The 19,817-nt window shown below is 43.4% G+C and overlaps 3 protein-coding genes across 10 annotated transcripts in view; all 3 read left to right on the top strand.

Moving 5' to 3' along the window:
* Positions 1 to 1,211: 1,211 nt before the first annotated feature.
* dnase1l1 (deoxyribonuclease I-like 1) lies at positions 1,212 to 8,223 on the top strand. Of its 5 annotated transcripts, none has more exons than XM_085146762.1 (10): positions 1,212 to 3,006; positions 4,958 to 5,116; positions 5,638 to 5,726; positions 6,191 to 6,280; positions 6,363 to 6,475; positions 6,563 to 6,675; positions 6,760 to 6,917; positions 7,144 to 7,240; positions 7,406 to 7,554; positions 7,989 to 8,223. In XM_085146762.1, the coding sequence occupies exons 2-10, from the start codon at positions 4,967 to 4,969 to the stop codon at positions 7,993 to 7,995; spliced, it is 966 nt and encodes a 321-aa protein (XP_085002888.1). In that variant the 5' UTR covers positions 1,212 to 3,006; positions 4,958 to 4,966; the 3' UTR covers positions 7,996 to 8,223. The 5 variants fall into 5 exon arrangements, with proteins under 5 accessions (XP_085002888.1, XP_085002887.1, XP_085002889.1 ...); XM_085146761.1 differs by lacking the exon at positions 1,212 to 3,006 and adding an exon at positions 3,013 to 3,926; XM_085146763.1 differs by lacking the exon at positions 1,212 to 3,006 and adding an exon at positions 3,013 to 3,184.
* A 2,917-nt stretch (positions 8,224 to 11,140) lies between these two features.
* Positions 11,141 to 14,455, top strand: LOC146494703 (L-rhamnose-binding lectin SML-like). Its single transcript, XM_085146768.1, has 9 exons — positions 11,141 to 11,255; positions 11,399 to 11,431; positions 11,517 to 11,567; positions 12,333 to 12,468; positions 13,180 to 13,286; positions 13,371 to 13,415; positions 13,518 to 13,650; positions 14,075 to 14,178; positions 14,380 to 14,455. The coding sequence occupies exons 1-9, from the start codon at positions 11,180 to 11,182 to the stop codon at positions 14,394 to 14,396; spliced, it is 702 nt and encodes a 233-aa protein (XP_085002894.1). The 5' UTR covers positions 11,141 to 11,179; the 3' UTR covers positions 14,397 to 14,455.
* Positions 14,456 to 18,298: 3,843 nt separating this feature from the next.
* Positions 18,299 to 19,817, top strand: part of prkcz (protein kinase C, zeta) — a 99,640-nt gene continuing 98,121 nt past the window's right edge. For 2 of the 4 annotated variants that reach the window (XR_014871646.1, XM_085146750.1), the window contains exon 1: positions 18,304 to 18,673. Coding sequence is in view for 3 of the 4 variants with exons in the window: in XM_085146750.1 (XP_085002876.1) it covers positions 18,597 to 18,673 (77 nt within the window). In the remaining variant the exon portion in view is untranslated. Of the gene's footprint in view, positions 18,674 to 19,817 lie in introns of all 4 variants that reach the window. The other 2 variants (XM_085146754.1, XM_085146749.1) reach the window with 2 other exon arrangements.

The raw sequence follows: 19,817 nt of genomic DNA on the forward strand, positions 1-19,817 counted from the left end.
ACTAACAGCTGATTGTCTCCTTTATGGGGCTGAAAGTTGTATTCAGCCTTTAATTCTGTTAATTTACAGCTGAGGAAACACTGAACACGCTTTGGACTGTAAAGGTAACACGCTGAAAGCCTCGTCTGTCTTCTCTCTGTGCTGTCCCACAAATGACATGAACAGGTATCCACATTCATTGATACTGAACACAGGTAGATGTTACCTTCTGACAGGTAACAGTCACATGGAGCTGCAGCTGTACTGTAAACACCAGTTTAACCAAAATAAGAATAATAATAAAGTTGTAACATTAAAGAACAGCGGCTCAGTAGGATGAGTGCTCTGCAGTGACCAGACCTGTGACGTGTCCATGCACTCAGCTCAGTTTGACTTGTTGCTGCGTTTCAGGTTAAGAGCTTTAAATGAACTTGCGTCTGTGTTCTTATTGATGAGCTGCTGGAGCATCGGGAACACCGGGCAGCTAATCAGGATAGCAAATCAGGATTAGAAGATGCTCAAACACATTTTTGCTGCCATCGCTGTGGTTAATTTAGGGATATGTCCAGTAGGTGGAGCTACTGTTTCTGTTTTTAAGGAGACCAAATTAAGGTCCTGGTTCAGCGTCTGCGGCTCCCACCATAGCACCAGCTGTACTGCTGTATGTAGTTCAGTGCTCACTGTTGCGCTTCTCGTGGGACATTTCTGTGAAAAACAGTTTTTACAGCACGTTTGGAGTCCGTAACGTTTGTTTTCATCCATCTGTTTGCCAGCTGTGTGTGCCTGCTTCATTCAGGCCGACCTGTCCGCTGGAGACCGGAGCTCTTTGACTAAACTAGAGATGGCACGATACCACTTTTTTATGTCCGATACCGATATCATAAATTTGGATATCTGCCGATACCGATATGAATCCGATATAGTGTTTTTTAATCAATAAAACTGTTTTTTTAATATCTTGCTGCATTTTGTATAAGTTTATACTCAAGTTTAAATAAATAACAACACTAAAGCTATTCTGTTATACCTGTATGTAAAAAATACACTGCGCCCAAAATATTTCATAGTTCAGCAACACTGATCAATCTAATAAACATAAACCTGCTCCATCCTCCCTATTCTGGTATTTTAAAGAGTACTTAGCAGGAATATCAAGCAACCTAACTAATAGGGTTGCAAACTCCCAGCAAAAAAAAAACAGGGAACCACCCCCCACCCTCCAGCTCATGATGCTTAATCGATGTAATCAAATTTAATTTGATGCGGGGGGAAAAATGCACAGAAAGAAATTATTTTTCAAGAATAATTAAATAGATTCAACATCTTTCTTCAACAGAATTGCAGACTGCACAGATGGTATCTTCCCAAAGGAAAAAGTAGTATAGCTTACTAGGGTATATTAGACTTAACAGTTACTATATACAGTAATGGACTTCTATATATTTTACATCAGATTAAAACTTTGGGTGTAAGAGTCAGATAATTATTTATTAAAAGCTCGACATTTTAAATGAGAACAAGAAAGAAAAGTATGTCTTTGTGCCCCCTTTTCCCTGTTCATGCCCTATCGGCCCCCCTGGCTAAACTTTGCTAGATCCGCCCCTGCACAGTTACCAGCCGTCAGCTGCGTAGAAAAAGATCCTGGTCTAGAAAGTAATATTAAATAAATTCTAACAACAGCTTATCAAGCTTAAACGTGCTGCTGTTGTTCAGCCGCTGGTTTCCTCTTTCTGGTGAGAAGTGGGCCAAAAACAAAGAAGAGAGACGGACTCGCGACAGAAAAGCCGATCAGCTGATCATTAGTTTCACAATTGAAGAAGCAGCAGGAGAGAGAGAGAGAGAGAGGCAGTCGCTCCATATATCGGTTGTTAAGCTTAACGTGGGAATGCTTTACAAACATTCAGAGATGAACTTACACACTTGCTTTACTTCTCTCTGGGAAAACTTCCTCGGAGATGAAATGCTGGGTTGCTAGCAAGGCTACAAATACACACAGCGGCTCTATCACGTGATGCATACTGCTGCGAAGTGCTACGGTTATGAGCCGAGTTACGCCGCGTAGCAAGTTTTGTGAGGTGCTTTTTTGATATTTAATGGATCGGATTACATTTTTTATTTCTCGCCGATATCCGATCCAGTAATTTGGGTCAGTATCGGACCGATACCGATACGTAATATCGGATCGGTCCATCTCTAGACTAAACGTGTGTTTTTAAGGACCACTGATGTGAAACTGGTTCGTTCATCTGTTTCCGTTGCCGTGCATACACCACCATGCTGAAATAAATACAGAATAAGCACCGTGTAACGTTTTAATAACGTGTGCATGCATGTCGAGGACCTACAGCAGCCTGTAATCTCCTCCATGCTCCTGAAGGTGGCAGTGACATTACTGAGGAGCTCGCCTACCTGTGCGACCTGTGGAGGCTCCAGGTGTCATTCCAGATTCCCAGCAGGACACTGATCCGAGTTAGAAACGCTGAGGAGTGAACCACGTCAGGTGCCTCCACCTGTAAAGCTGTTCCTGTTTCAGGTTCCTCAGTGTTGCCCCCTGCTGTTAGTTTAACAGCCCTTTCTGCTAACTGACCAGATCAATATCTCTGAAGTGTAATTGACACGCTCCTAAGCTCTGATGAAAAAGTCTTCTTTGAATGTTTTGGAGCAGTGTACACGTCTTTAACCTGCAGGCTGTCTTAAACTTCCCACACCTGATCTGTTCATTTGTGGACTGTTTCACTTGCCTTTTGCTTTCTCACGGTAAATACTTAAGTCATATATGTGTAACCAGACAGGTTTGTGGTTTTTTACTTTGAAGTATTCAAATGTTAATGTCTGCAGTGATTTTCCTCATAAAGACTTGATCTCTGACAAACAGAAGAAAGTTTCTCACAGCAGCAGATCTCCTGCTGCTTCCTCCTTGTAGTCCCTCCTACAGGAAACAGAGTGGCGGGGGTAGCTTTGAGTTTCAGTCGAGAGACGGGAGTAAGAAGCGAACACACCCTACAAGTCCAAGAAGTCCCAGAGCTGGTAAGCTGTAGTTTGACGACCCACAGAAGGAGCGAGCGAAGGAAAAGCCGTCTCAGTGGAGCGTGTGACCTGTAATCTGCTGCTGTGTGTTTATGACTACAGAGCTGCACTCTCCTACACGCTCAGCTTTGTGTCTGGGTTCAAGACCTGACAGCTGGAGCTCACATTACAGCAGCTGGTACAGCCTGCTACACACACACTGTAGTTTCATGTGTTGTGCTGAAAGTAGAAGTGTAACAGCTTTAGAGCTAACAGAGCTGAACTAGAGTCAGTTCTCCATGTTTCCCATGACGCCAGGATCATTCCTGCAATGGTCACTGCTCCGTGTTTTCTGTTTGATTTTAGGATTTTATCGTCTTGTTTTCTGGAGTTTCGCTTCTTGTTTTCCACGTTCGTTTCAGATGTGTGCCGTGGGTTTTCCATGATTGTTTCCATGTGTGTCCTGTTTCATACTGACTGGACTGTTATGTTTGTTTGTTTTCCTTCATATTTCGGATATTTGGGTTTCTGGACATCGTTCTCCAGGCCCTGAGGAAATGATGTGGTTACAGTCGCTGCAGGACACTAAGAGCAGTGACAGACTGAAGTAACTGAACACCGTGGTCTTCCTGTCAGGGACTCATCAGTCCACAGATGTTTGCCCTCTTGATGTGATTGCACTCATTAATGCAAAACATCTGTGGCTGAGGGGGGACCTTGGACAGACCTGGACTAGTTTGGTTTCCTGAAGACGTGTCAGCTCTCATCTTCAGCTCTAAGAACCCGAGTGGATTTGTCCCTTAAGAGGACCCACTACTGATCATGTGCATCATCTCGTGAGCCAAAGTGTGAATGTGTGGGTCATCATCAGCAGGGGTTTCGGGTGAAACCATCGTGACCAACAGACTGAAAGCTAACTGGCTATGTTATTTTGTCTGAAAGTAAATATGAGTGGACTTTATTAATGAACACACTATTAGTTATTTATGTGAGAACATTTTTAAGGAGCTGAAATGGTAACAAATTTAAGAAACACAGAGGACACAGAGCAAACATCATCTCTGTGGGCAACAGGTGTTTACATGTGGACAGGTTTTATACATACACACGATTTAACTCAGTTTGACCCTTTTTATACTAGTGGGTTTTAAAAAGATAATGATGCAGGGCAACACGGTAGTGCCGGGGTTAGCACTGTTGCCTCACCAGCAGAAGGCCCTGGGTGGCAGTCCATCATCTGACCGAGGTTGCTATATGTTCTAGCTGTGCCTTCCTGGGTTCCCTCTGCTCCCTCAGTCCAAAGACATGCAGCTTTAGCTTAACTGGAGACTGTAAATTGCCCATAGAACGGGTAAATGTGAGCCTTTGCATTGGCCCTGTGACAGGGTAGTGACGTGTTCAGGATGGACCCCCCCTCCCAAGTCACCTGACCTTAGATAAGGGGAAGAACAAATATGTGGTTCATGTCTAAGATTTATGCTAAAGCTATCGTTGGTTGTCAGGAGGAATTGGAGAAGTGAATAATTTTAACTTCACAAGAAACAGGAAGAAACAGGAAGTTTCACTGCTGAGTCAAACCACGAGAAACAACAGCCATTAGATTTGTGCTGGTTTGCTGTTTACTTCTTTTTATCAATTAAAATCATTCAAATTAAAAACCTTTATTAGTTATACAACCCCAGCTCCAAAAATGTTGTTCCCAAATCAAACATGGAAAACACAGAGATGGTGAAACACCATTAGAGGAAAATATTCTGGGTTTGATGGCAGCAACAAACTCCCGTCTTCTTTGCACCATCAGAGATGCAATGGTCTGTCTCATCTTTAGTCCATGTCTCAGTTATGTTGACATCAAAGCTTCCATAAAAAGTTTTTTTTTTTTTAACACCAAACAAAACTGAATTTGTCCCGTAGCAGCCCTCAGCTCATGTGTTTCATCATGTTTCTCGATGGGGACTGTGCTTCCTTCCAGCTGTGGGCTATGAGTCTGTCTCTCCTCCTGCTGCTCGCCGTCCTTGTGGAGGTGACTGATACCAAAGCTGGTTCAGATTTTAGGATCTGTGCCTTCAACACACAACACTTTGGTGAATCCAAGTCGAAGAAGAGTGACGTTATGGGGACTCTTGCCAGGGTAAGGTAAAAAGAAAGACTGGGTAAGAGTGCTTGTGTTCTTGTATTTGGCTCAAACAGCTGAGGGACAGTGTCGTGGTTCTTTAGTGGATGATAGTCACTACATGGCTGTAGCTAGTGGGGACACTAATAAACTGACAGAATTACTCAGTGAATCAGTAAAAATGATTTGTTTAGAGAAACTTGTTTCCTGTTTGAAAATTTGTTCACCACATTGTGAAATTAACCAAAGCAACCAAACAAAGGCTATGAAGACACTTCCATGCATTATCATTTAGCACCACAAGGTGGCGCAGAGTCAATGCCAACGCGTTCCTTATTACATCAGTCGGAATGAACACGTTCTAATTTAGCGCGGTGGTCTGGGAAAAGGACCAAAAAGAACAAATATAACAAATATCTTTAGGGATGCAGGACATTTTTATTTTATTGCAGGTGACCAGCGGGACGAATAATGAGTGGCTCCTCTGTCTGTCCCACTCCCACTCACCTTTTCATGGCTGTGCTGTGTCTCCATTTCAGATCATCACACGCTGTGATGTGTGTTTGCTCCAGGAAGTGAGAGACAGTGGAGGAAAAGCTTTACCACTGCTGCTCGACTCCCTAAAACGGTGATTATTCATTCGCTTCCACACACACACACACACACACACACACACCCACAAAAACACACAGACACCCACCCACACACCCACACAGACCCACAGACATCCACAGACACCCACACACACACACATACCCACATACCCACAGACACCCACACACACCCACAGACACCCCCCCACACACACACACACACCCACAGACATCCGCCCACACACACACACACAGACACCCAAACACACACACACACGCACACCCACAGATGCCCACCCCCACAGACACCCACCGAGACCCAAAGTCACCCACACACACACACACACACACACACACACACAGACACCCACACACACCCACAGACACATGTTATTGCATCAGTTTGGAGGTGAGTGGTTTGGACTCTAAATGTTCAAACTTAGCGACTGACACATGCAGTGACTGCATCCCCGTCCCGTCTGTGCTGTTTCACTCTCAGGTTTGACACCAAGTATAAATATGAGACTGTGGCCAGCGAGAGACTGGGCAGGTCTGAGACATACCAGGAGCAGTACGTGTTTGTGTACAGGTGAGCTACACCTCTGTGCAGGGGACATCTAAGTGCAGGTATAGTGACGGAGTCTGGCTTCACTGAACCTGAATGTGTTCAGGAAGGAGACGGTGAGGGTCACGGACCAGTATCAGTACCCTGATAATAAACCAGGAGACGTCGACGCTTTCTCCAGAGAGCCGTTTGCTGTCCGCTTCAGAGCGGACCGCACAGGTCGGTCCCCGATGCTTCCCTGTGACAGAATGGAAATATTGGTGCTGTTGGATGGATTCTCCCTCTAACCCTCATTTCCATCCTCAGCTATAAAGGAGTTTGTTCTCATACCTCAGCACACCACGCCCTCCAACACCACCAAGGAGCTCGATGCCCTCTATGATGTTCTACAGCATGTGAGAAACATGTGGAAAACTGAGGTAAAGACTATTTTGGCATTCATCAAACAGATAAGAAGTCAATACCACAGGTGTACATGGTGACCGCTGTGCTGTAATGGGCAGAATGTGATGCTTCTTGGAGACTTTAATGCGGGCTGTGGCTACCTCGCTAAGAAGAACAGGAAGAATGTGCGCCTAATCACAGACACGAATCTTATTTGGCTCATCCCAGACGACGCTGACACCACCGTGCGATCAACCACATCCTGCCCCTACGACAGGTAAACGCACAAAGCTTTGATTCAGGAGGGTTCCCAAGATTTTAGGAACCCTGGAACTTTTCAAGAAACAAAGTTTCCTTTGATTAAAAAAGGTGCGTTGTTGTTGTTTACTGCAGCTGATATGCAATATGTAAATGTAAGCAGACTATAGCAGACTTAAATGTGACCGTGTGAATGAAATAAGAGACATGAGTAAATGTGTGCTGCTCTCTGCTTGTGCCAACAGGATTGTTGTGAATGGGGAAACCTTTCACAGAGCCATCGTGCCTGCTTCAGCCAAACCGTTTAACTTTCAAGAGGAATATGGACTGACGGAGGAGCAGGTAACAGTCCACGCTCTGCATGTCTGTACCAATGTATGTGGACTGTACAGAAACACACACCTACAGAGTGTGTTAAACACAGTGTGCTGTGATTTTTGTTACTGAAACAGATCAAACTCTGTTCATTTGTTGACACTGGCTGTTCTTCCTGTGTTTTTTATTCAGGCGCTGGGTGTCAGCGACCATTACCCGGTGGAGGTCCTGCTAAAGGTCAAGGATTCCAGAGCCTTTCTTGGAAGCTCATCTATTACCAGTGGAAACCAGTTTATGACTTTGTTTGTCCTAAGCCATGTTGCCTTTCAAATATTGACAAGGTAGTTAAATAATAAACCTCAAGGATGAGATAGGTCTGTGTTATAGCCAAGTTCATGAACTGATGAGAACATGCGGAGCTGAACTTTCCAAATATCCCTGATGTTGGTCTGCAGGTTAAAAAAGATAAAATTACACAACTATTTACCTTCAACAATATGTCTTTGACTGCAGTGTACAATGGCCGAGCTGTGTGTGGATGTGTATGCGTGACTTCAGTGTTAGGCTGCAGATTCACTCAGTTTATGGCAGCTGGACCCAAAGTGTTCAAAGATCAAATACACATGATTTCATCCACAGCACACAAAACTGTACACACAACTGACAATGAAAGTTTCTCACCTGCTGTAAATATTTATGAGTGAGGCCAGTTTTGTTTTCAGTGCAGAGGTATGTGTAAACTTCATGTTTCGCTGTTTTCTGTTTGTTTTTTCAGCCTTTAGTGCGACAGGACAGAAAGACGAGGAGTAAGACATGCAGCTCACGGCTGCAGGCTCGATTCAAACGCAGGCCTAAAGGCCGTAAACTTTAGTGTGTTCCCAGGATGAGCAGGGGAGTTTCTAAATACGATCGAGGACACGCTAACCTCGTTTCCTTTCTTGTTTCTGATTGGACAGCCAAATTGGACTTTTCTATTCCTGCACACACTATTAAACTATCATTGATTCCCATTATTGTGTCATGACCAGCTTCTTGAGATGTCTTCATGGACAGTTTGCAGATCATCATGTGTCAGACTGGACACTGTGGACGACTGCTCTGTGGGCTTAGATCCTGGCTGTGTTCTTACATAGTGTCAGAATCCTCGGCTGTGCAGCAGAAGACTGTTTGATGAATTCTGAGTGAGAAGTTTACAACAGAGGTGCATAGCTTTGGTCCGCGTACAGAGAGCGTCTGTATGTGCTGCTGCTGCTCTGATCGTCCACACGTCGGCCACAGAGACAAAGTGAAAAAAGTGTGAAAACCTGAAAACTGTAACAGCCGTTCGCACTTTTCTTATTTGTTTGACTGTCTTTGATGTTTTCACACTTCCTGCTGAACTCTGCTCCTTTCCCAATCGATCAGTATTAGACAGACACAGTGTGACATACACGCCGAGCACAACCCAAACAGACAGGCTTCATTTTTCTTGCTTAATATACAAACAAAGCCTCCCAGTCTTTGTTTTATTGCAGCTACAGAGCTTGTCGTTTGTTACTCTGACATGAAAGTGTTGGCGTTACATGAATGTGAAATCGTAACTTTGATAGATCCTCACCATCATGTTGTACTGAAGCACTCTCTCTCTAAATCACATGTGGAAAATAACAACAGCAATCCCAGGCTGTGGGAGCGTACACGTCATATAAGGTCACACCACGATGTCTGTAATCATGGAACAAAGAAGTGTCCACAAACCCACTGTGTGGGTCACCTCATCCTCAGTCTGTGTTACTTTACAGTGGAACAGCCACTCATATTACAGTATGAGCACATATTATAACAACAGCAGTAACGATGTTTCAGACTGTATCTTTTGAGCCTTGCGGGTCGTTGTACTCATCCTGCTCTCTTCTCTCTCTCCTCTTTTGAGCACCATTTTTCTCTTTGCTTGCTCAACATGAAATAAAATGCTGCTGTATAAGACAAAACTGTCACATGGTTGACGTCAGCAGGTCTGCAGGGATTTTGCCAAATTCTCAGGCAAAATTCTTTGAGGATCTAATTGTTTGAGGACCAGGCAGCAAGTTCAGAAGGTACCCGTACTATATTTCCCAGCATGCATCTGTGCCATCACAGCTTTCCTGAATAGGTGTATACTTTAATAAGTGTCGTGTAAAATAAGTAAGGACAGATTTGAAAATAATCCTGATCAGAACAACGTGTGCTGTAAAAACTATGACACAGAGCAGAACTCTTATGATGTGGTCACTTTGCATTACACACTTATATTAACTGTGTTACGTCAGAGTCAGGCCTGGGAGTGCCCGGCTGACCTGTGGGATGTCGCCTGCAGCTGTAACTGTGACAGTATCATCGTCATACCCTCCGAGAAGGAGCTGTAACATAGATATTACGGCTGTGTTGACCTTTGGAAATAAGAAATACTTTTTGTATTTCTGTTGGCGTAAACATTAGAAGATAAGAAGAAGAAGACATTTTGTGTGTCTGCTGCATAAGTTCGAGTTGTCCAGACTTTTGCATGGAGCTGAATGTCTCAAGTCAGATCAAAGGAAACGACCTCTATTTTTAAAATATCTGATTTATTTTTCTGCACATCAAACTGCTCTAAAGCAGTGCTGGCATGCATGCATTGCACAGTATCAGGGTTACAATTCCATGTTATTCAGCACATAGTGCAGACTGTGTGTTGCAAGGATCAGATTTACTGTCAGTGATGCTTGCATGTTGCGGCAGCGTGCCTGTGTTTGTGCTGAGTTATCTGCTTTTTGTGTCCTATTTGTCTTGTCTGTTTGCTCTTCTTCTGCTCTGTTTATTCTGGTATGCAATCCTAACAGAAACAGAAGCGCACAGATAACAGAAACAAACCTGCACACTTACATTTGGAAAATCTGCAGGTTTGTCTTTTTTCACTTTGTAAATCGTGTGTCAACCAGTTCAGTATTTCCTGATTCACTGAAACCATGTGTCCTCAAAGATTCAAGATTCAAAGATTCAAGCGTTTATTGTCATGTGTACAAAGAAAAGCATTTCTCTGTGCAATGAAAGTCTTTCTCTGCTGTCCACACACAGATGCAGGTTAATATGTACAAATAGATCAAATAAAAAAGGCATAAATAAATACAACAGAATAAAACTGAGGTAGATATCAATTTCTCTACTTTGTGCAGACAATCAAACAGCATAAAGAGTAATTTAGCTGTTGGCCATAAAATAAAAACACACCTTCTTCAGTGGAAACAGTATCTAATGGAGCCCATCAGCAAAAAGGGAATTTGGGCATCGTGAGCAGGCTGATGTCAGCATCAGCGGGGAAAGTGACCGAGGTGGGATGCTTGCTGTGTTTTTGAGCTGACGAACACCCTGAGCTCTGTGAAACATTGTAAGGTTAATAAATCAATAAATGACTTTTTGAAGTTACAGTGAGCCAAGTGTCATTGTTACACAGACCTGTCGGTCTATCCTTCAGGCCTGGGCCCTCTACCACATAGACCACATGAAAAATGACTAAATCCTGTTTTGCATGGCTGGATCTGAACAAGGTTCCAGGTCGAGCTTCAACATGCAACAAGAAGAAATGTTACTGAGACAAAACATTTTGTTGAGCATGCAATTTATTGAAAACAACATTTAAACTGAAACAGGCTGTAACCCCCTGTAAACCCTGTAACCCCCCCCCCCCCCAAAAAAAAAAAAGAAAGAAAAGAAAGCAAAGGTCCAAACATGAACTCAGTAAAGAGCTCCACTGTTATCGATCACTTCAAACATTCATTGCAGCATGTTTGATCCAATCATTTCCATGATCAGGACTGTATGCTCTTTGCATGTGTGTATAATCATGTCAAATCCTTCACTGGGCGAGCACCTGACCACATGTTTGGGCACGTATCCAGCTGAACAAAAGTCTGGGGGGTAAGGTTTGTTTAGCACGATAAGATGAGACTGCAAACAGACTCAAAGCTATAAATGCTGCGTGTTTCTGCTGCAAGCATCAGTCTCACTGAGTCCCCTGAAACCATGCTCCGCCTCAGCAGCACGCTCTGTGAGTACAGTCAGCATTTTCTCATTCATGTTGTTTTCTAGCTGAAGAAGATTTCTTCAGTTCATGTATTTAAGGGTAAAGTATCACGTGTTTTCATATTTGGCCACATTATAAATTGAGAGTGCTGCTCCTTTGTTTTTCAGTGTTGGCAGCAGCCTGTCTGCTTGTTAGCACAGGTAAGTGTCTGCTAGTCTGATTGTTTCTCAGTGTGCTTAGTTTTAATATGTATGTTAGACTAATAGCTCCATGTGTGCTTTAAAGGTGCGCAGAGAGTCACCACGTGTGGGAACCACGTCCACCGGCTGAGCTGTGGTAAGACCCAACCACTCGTGTTTCTCAGCGCTGCAGTGTTTCTACGTGTTATTCTTATTTATTCATTGGGGACAAATATCGAACACGAATCACATCATAGACACACAGTGAGGTACGAGAGCAGAAACACTCAGGACCGACTTTAAACCATGAATACAGAACTCCACATGCAGCGCCTTGAGGCGACTTTTGTTGTGATTTGGCGCTATATAAATAAAATTGAATTGAATTGATATCCAGCAGAAGCTTTACACCATAGCGTCCTATTCCTCCAGTTTTTATTCACATTTCTTCAGCTGTGTCCATACAGAACGCCACAGTGGTCGTATAGAGCCAGGAGCCACACATTACCCCCCTCCTCCTCCCCCACTCTGAGGATAGGCGGGAGAGAATGGACGGGTGGATTTTAAACCCTGTGAAGTGTTTCAACAAACATACACTGTCATTCACCGCCTGGAAGAACCTCCACACAACATTGCATCAAAACTAAATAAGTGGCACACATGAGTTTAATATAATCACCACTAAGTTAGATTTGGAAAACACTCCCGTTTCTTTAAGGGATCCTTGATTTGGTTCTATGAGTACAGAGTACTGAAGAGTAAGACAGGAATGACATTTGGGTTTGGGAAGCATACAAAGCAGCGAGTGAGCAGCTCTGCAGTTTGTGTTTGTGAGTTTGTGAGGCTGACGGCAGCTGCAGACGTCCCTGGTTGGTAAGCTCTGTCGTTGTGTTTGAATACCTGCCTCTGTGATGTCCAACAGAAACTGGAGTGATTCGTGTCCAGGAGTCCATGTATGGACGAAGAGACCGGAACACGTGCAGTGGACAGAAAGCTGAAGAGGTGGCCATCAATACTACGTGCTCTCTGGAGGGTGCCGAAGACACCATCAGGACAAGGTATACGTCCCAATAACACACTGGTATTTGTTATCAATGGATGTCACTGCTGCTGATCACCACATATAGATATTTCTAAGTGTTATAGAAGATTACCAAAAAAGGAATTATGTCTAACTGTCGCTAACTGTAACTGATGCATGTTATGTTATCTGCCTACGCATGAAGGAGCGTTAACCCTGACATATGAAACTGTGTATCTAAGTGCTTCCTCTTGAGATCGACACAGAAGGTGGTATTGTGTACATCGCCACATGCATGTGCTTAATAAATGATTGTTGATTGACTGGACCTGCTCTGAGTTTGTTTCTCAGCCCAACATCAAAGAAGTCGGGACAGGTCCTGTAGAATAACAGGGGATGAAATGTGCTGCATGTATAGTGTGAAACTTCAGTGATGTGAGAGATCATGTCTGGAAGACGAGATGCTTTTTGAAAAGTGAATATAAAAGAATCAGCGTGCCTTCTTGCTTTCATGGATAGTGATCGTGGAGTAAGAAATGCCAGGTTATCAGATCCAGTGCAAAGCTGGGACGAGCCTTTCGCCTCAGACAAAACAGACGATTTCACTTTGATGATATTTGTGGGGAATTCCTTTTACCTTACAAGACCCCATAATCACGTAGAACCCAATGAAAGATTGTTCTTCTCAGCGTTGGTGGGATTTCCCATGGTGCTTCACTGCTGACTCTACTTTCTATTATCTGTTCAGGTGTGACGGCAAGAAGGTGTGTGAAGTAACCCCGGCCATCTTTGCAAGAGATCCCTGCAATGACACCTTTAAATACATCCAGACCACCTACACCTGTATACCAGCAAGTGAGTCACGCACCTGCTTTAAACAGTAAAGCATCACTTAGGCTCTGAGTGCTCCACCTAATCTGACTGATGTTACTTTGGCAGTTCACCTGATAACCTGCGAGCAGTCTATGGTCGAACTGCAGTGCGGTAAGATCACATGTGACCCGACAAACTTTGACGTGTCCTGATAACTGCCTCTCCAAGCACCCTTCTTCAGTTTTCAACAGCACGCACTGCTTTCTTTGACAGACCAGGGCCATGTCATCCACGTGTACCATGCTGATTTTGGGCGCCGTGATCCACACATATGCTCCTTCAGACGGGACGCCTCACGCCTGGAAAACATCAAGTGTTCAAACCCCACTAGCAAAGTTGCTGAAAGGTACAGCTTTAACATTAATGTGATATTTTACTGTGAGTGACCAACGAGATCTTAAACATGACTATGAAGTCTTTGGTCTTTGGCACTTTCCTCTCGTAGCTAACGACACATATTTCTGAAGCTAGCGGAACTGAAAGTATGATTTGGGTGAGCTGGGACGTGCAACCATCACTTTGTGTTCACAGCGTTTGCTGTCCCCACACAGCCAGGGGTTATAGCCTGGGTTTGATCAGTGTTATTAATCAGCAGTATTTGGATTTACATAATTAGTGTTGTACTTCTTTTGCACATCATTCATACACATAGTCTAGTATGAGATAAACAACAAACAAACAAACGTGTCTTTAATTTGCATTGTCAGCTGGGGATCTTTACTAACTACCTTTAAGTGTTTCATCTGCACTGTGCTGCTCTGCATCCACAGGTGTAATGGGAAACGCACCTGTTCCATGAGAGCAAGCAGTGGAATGCTTGGCGACACCTGTCCGCGTATGTACAAATACCTGGAGCTGACCTACAACTGTCTGAGTAAGTAGCTCAAAGGATGAAGAGTATGTGAACGTTCATGACACAAGGGGAAGGAAAACCAGCAGCAGAGCCAAACAGTTGCTCAGTGATCCACCTGTGATGCCAACAATAACAGGCTGCTTTATTTAGCGTCCTTCTTCATGTGAACTGTTACAGTGAACAGCCAACCACATCTGACTGTGTGTGTTTGATCTGTTGCAGGATCTGTAGGTGCTTGAGAGGAATAAAGATCCTGCAGTAACAGTATCCTTCACTAAATAAAATACATGAAAAACAACAGGTTTCTGTGTGTTTGTGACTCGTCAGCGTTTTCATGTGTCCTCACATCTATACAGAGCTTTCACTCACTGGGCCCACGTCCTCATTTAAGAACGAGAACAATCAGCTTGTAGAACTGGGGGAACGTATAGAGATGAGAACCGGAGGGGGCGTGTTTGGAGGCGTGGTCCCGCTCCTGAAATTCAGATACTTTATCTCCAATTTCTATTCTTACTGATCGCTCAGGTCAGAGGTGACAAGAGGATCAAAGTGAAGACATGAAATGAAATTTAATCTTTAGTGCAACAACATGACATTTATAAAAATACTTGTTTTCCTGGAGAAATGATTTCTATTTACACACAAAAAACTAAAATGAATAAAAAAAAGTTGACCTTTTTTGAGCTATGACACAAGCAAACTGCTGCTGAGCACTCAATCAAGTTCAAACTACAAAAGAAACAGACGGGAGAAAAAGAGGCGATTCTCACAAAGCAGGTTTGATACAAGCTGATCACAGTGTGTCAGCAGCTGGACTGAAAGTCAAAGAGAAGCACACAGGGCGAGTCTGGGAGATCTGTCTGAGGACCCCAGAGGTGCCACGAGACCCGAGGACCTCAGTCTCAAATAAGACAATCGCTAGAACCCTGAACAGGAGCGGACGTGACAGACCAACAGGAGCTCTGACAGACTCAAGCATGCTGGACAAGCTGGAATACGGGGACGGTTGACTACCATGGCAGTGTTACACAGAAGTCTAAAGGTAATACTACCAGTAATAGCACTAGTACTAGAAGTTGATATTAGTTGCCTTGGCCTTTGGTCATTATTTACAGGTATGTAAAAAACAACCCACAAGCAACAAAGTGCTAAAAATTTAAATTAAATGAACAAAATAAATGTATGCAAAGAAAACAAAATCCTAGCAAGGTTTCTGTGAGAGGTCAGCGGCTCCGCCCTTCACCCGTTTGCTTCCTTTTCTTCTGTCTCCTGATCTTTGTCATATCCACTTTCATTAGAAACCATCAGATTCATGAAAAGAAAATTAGTTGAAATAAGCAAGTGATGAACATTATGTCACGATGAATGCAGAAATACAGACTCACAGCTGAGTTACACAAAGCTGGAGCCTCGTCAGTGGCTTTTCACTGAATAATAAAGAATGTGTGAGTCGGTACCCTGAGGTGCTCCTCGTCAGGACCAACAACACTACACATATAACATACAATAAGATTTCCTTCTCTCACTGTTGGCTGGTACGTTTAGGAATATTAGTGAAATACATGAGATTAACAGAACGGAAACACAATCAGATCCATGTAGATTCTACCAAAACCCACAAACACCTGGATCACAGAGTCACCTTTTAAATTTGAATCCATATTTTAACCTTTGAAAAGTCTAAAACAATCTGCTTGTGTTTATCAGTGACATAATCAGTGGACAAAGTGCAAATAAAACATGCTGATCTATAATCTTTGTAAAGAAAATCTGAAAAATGATCAAGTGAAACTGATTTGATGGGTGATCTATTAGTTTATTTCTAGTGTCTAAACAACATACTAACATTGTATTTCCTTTCTTTTCCCTTCATAAAATGTAACATGAATGCTGTTGCAAATGTTTAATAATCAGTTCTTGTCGCCGTGGTGCGTCCAGGTTTTACAGCATAAATAAATGATCTATACTGCAGACACCAGGTCCAGGTCTCAGCACCATCTGATAACAGAGCAGCCGTCTCACTGATGAAAAGTGAATCATCAGCTGAGGAGAAACTATAGCAACACTGACATGCTTGTATTCATGTTCATTTAAGGAGGTGTCACTGGGCACAAGTGGAGAGGCAGGGAAGTCATCCACCTGCCCACTTAACCACAGTCAGCTGATTAATGGATGACTCAGTTTAAACTGGTCACGCTCATTGGTGGATTTTTAACGTTTTCATTTTCAAACTCTACTACTAGTCACGCTTATTTATTTCTAATTTGTAATGTTTGTTCCGAAGCCGTCTACCATATATCTGCTTGTCGATGTGCCTGCACAATAAAGACAATACTTGTGTTTGTGTGAGATCACGTGTAGAATGTGCTGGAGTGTTTAATTAGAGTAGAAAAGGCCTGTCGTCCATTTAGTGAGAGCTGGTTGCCTTCTCTTCGTGCAGAGCTGCTTTAGATGCCAGGAAACAAGCTTAAAATGCAAACCGTGTCACGTATTAGACCTGCATGGCACCATGCTGCAGCTACGTCCTGTGACATGTGTGGGCTCATTTTGGAAACACTCATATGGGTCATATTTGAGGGTACGAACAAACCAATGAATCCCTGTTTGAGGACTTTTTGAACCCAGCCTGAATGTTCTCTGATAGCATTTTATTTTGAAATTTCATAGTCAGTAAGTGCTATTAAACAGCATTTTGAATACAACTAAAAATCAAACCTCAATATCTTTTTCACTGAAAATCAACAAAGTCCATCATCCTGTGTCTGACTAATATCACATAATATCATCATCTTTAGATTGAATTCGCCAAAGCTCATATTGACAGTTATATCTTATCAGTTTTGTTCATATCTTTATCTTTGAGAATTGTTATGTCTGTTTGGTCTCTATCAGGTAATATCTGATTACTGTACTCTATCAGGTAATATCTGATTACTGTACTCTATCAGGTAATAATTTGATTTTGTAAAAGCAGTATAGATCTGGATGTGGGCCCAGGGCCAACTGCTCTTTACTTAACCGTTCAGGCAGTGAATCCTGGTGTCAGACCTCACTAATTATTATTGTTATTAGTAAATTACTGACCCATGCAATTAACTCAGGGTGAACATCTTCATAGTCTGTCTGGAGCTGCAAACTCAGCTTCTCTGTCCTCACAGGTTTGGATTTTCATTTCCATTTTTTCCTGATATTTACATCTCTGATCACTCTGATGGTATAGGCTGGCAAAACGACCAAAGTTGTTACTTTATCCAAATAATTATGGCGCTAAATGTGAAACAGTGAACTACATGATTAATAACTCGTGAATCCTCCATCCGCTGCTCGTCTGGGTACCCGGATGTCTCTCTCCTCCGCTGCAGCTCTTCTGGGGGACATCGAGGTGTCCCTAAAATAGCCACGAAACAATCTCCCCAGCGTGTCCTGGGTTTGGCTCAGTGTGCCCTTCTTATCTGGGAGGTGTCCAGGCGGTATCCTTCAGACGGCTACGCGGTCTGAGCGGGCTCCTCTCGGTGAGCAGGGGCAGTGTCCGTACTTTCAGCCTCTGCAGAAGGACATCTGTTCTGGTTTTTGATGCACAAACAACAGCTTCCCCTCTGGGCTCAGCACCGACCATTAAAGCATTACAGCAGGTCACTCTTTAGCCTGACCACGAGCGTCACTTTCCACACTTCATGCATATAACATTTTTGCCATTAACCACTAGGGGGCGCTAAACACCATATTAACACGACTGGTTATGTCGGAATTTTTTCTGTTTGCCCAGAGGTTGTCCATACCTGGTGTGTACACGGATCGCGTGATACTGACCAGAGTGTTAATGAACGCGTACATTTAATGTGATTGTTTATTTAAATATGTCGTAGGAACCGACTGTAACGCTGGGAGATGATAAGAACATATTAGAGTATTAGTTACAGTATTAGAGGATAATTTCTATGAGGGAAAACTGCATAAAAAGAGAACAGTAGTCATGAACCCGACCGCACACTGTCCGTATCTTTTCAGATTATTAGCACGGTTTTTGCCGGGACAGGCGGGAAGCCCCGGTAGGTGAACAGGTGAATTTAGATTACGGTAACCATAGTGAGCCGGAAGAAAGCCCGTCAAGTGTGATCACGCTCCGAGCTCGACCGATGACAGGTGAAGAGTTTTCCGTTTCAGAATAAGAGCGCTACTTTAAACCTTGCGCATTAGCTTTTATTCTGAAAGCCGGGGCCGGAAACACCACCGTTATTCACGCGACGTGACAGACTTCCCCAAAGTCCCCGATGTTACCTTAACGACAGAAAGTTTGAAGCTGCTCCGCTCGGGTTAGTTTTCAGCGCACTGGGCGTACAGGGTCCTCTCTCATCGGCGAGTGGAAACCGCTTTCTATCCACGTATCACACAGCGAGCGTGGGCCTGTTCACGTAGACACGGGGGAGCTGAACTGTACAATGCATATGCTAGCGTCAAACGGATCCATAATGGACCTGAACTCGGAGTTTGTGAAGATTAAAGCGCACTACTGCGGGTAAGTAACTCTCCGTGGGTAAGCAGGAAACACCTGTGGAATGGACACTAACAGCTATTCAGCACGCAGCCTGGGCTTCTTGGAGCTCGTGAGTCAGAGAGGCTTTAGTACCTGTGGCACCTGTGTTTAACCCACTGTGTGCGTGAAAAATGACATCAGAGGAAGCTTCGAGAATATTTTTCACCCTCACATAAAGTCAGCGTTTGTGTTGATGATGGGGACATGTGGAGGTGCAGTGGAAGTGGGCCTCTGCTGGTTAGAGGAGTTTCCTGCAGTTATCTGTGGAATCACCTCATCACGCAGGAACAGTGTTTGTATGAACGAGGCAAGTTTATTATCGTGGAAGCAGAAAACCAGTCCGTGTACCATCACCATGACAGAACACGCAGATTACACGCCATGTTGCTGTATGTCACATATGGTATCGAGTCCACAGTGAAAATCTCACGTATATCTGATAAAGCCTGAGTGTAACCTAATACTGACACACGTGTGTGGGACAGACTGGACTGGAGGTGTGACGTCCCGTCACGGAGGGCTCCAAAACCAAAACTCAAAAGCTTTGCAGGATCTTTAGGTTGAACCAATTACATCTCCAGGAGGAGTTTGTTAAAGCACACAATGCCCCAAATGCTGCCAAAATGACACAAATAAATAAGTAAAGAAAAATACATTTTATTTGAGGGTGCCTTTCTAAAACCCAAGGTCACCTTACAAAGAGAAAAAGATATCAATAAAACAGTAGATTAAAATAAAAAACCATCAAATAAAAACTAAAAACAAAGATTTGACAGTGAGTAAGATCTGTACTAAAGTAAACCAGTTTAAACAAGTAGGTTTGGAGCTGTGACTTAAATAAGGGAATCTATATTTCTAATGAGCGGAGGAAGTGAGTCCAGAGCCGAGCGACTGAAGCTCTGCTCCCACAGTGGGCAGAAGAGCAGAAGGAACAAGATGAGTGAAAGCTCTGACAGAGCAGGAAACAGTGGAGATATGAAGCAGATCACACAGATAAGGAGGCCAAGTTTATGGATGCACTTTAATGTGAGGACTAAGATTTTACACTTTACCTTGACTCCTATGGGCAACCTGTTGAACAATTAGGGTGACATGGTCTCATTTATACTGACTGTAGTACTGGAGC

This window comes from Neolamprologus multifasciatus, chromosome 20, assembly GCF_963576455.1.
Source record: "Neolamprologus multifasciatus chromosome 20, fNeoMul1.2, whole genome shotgun sequence".
Classification (NCBI taxonomy): Eukaryota; Metazoa; Chordata; class Actinopteri; order Cichliformes; family Cichlidae; genus Neolamprologus; species Neolamprologus multifasciatus.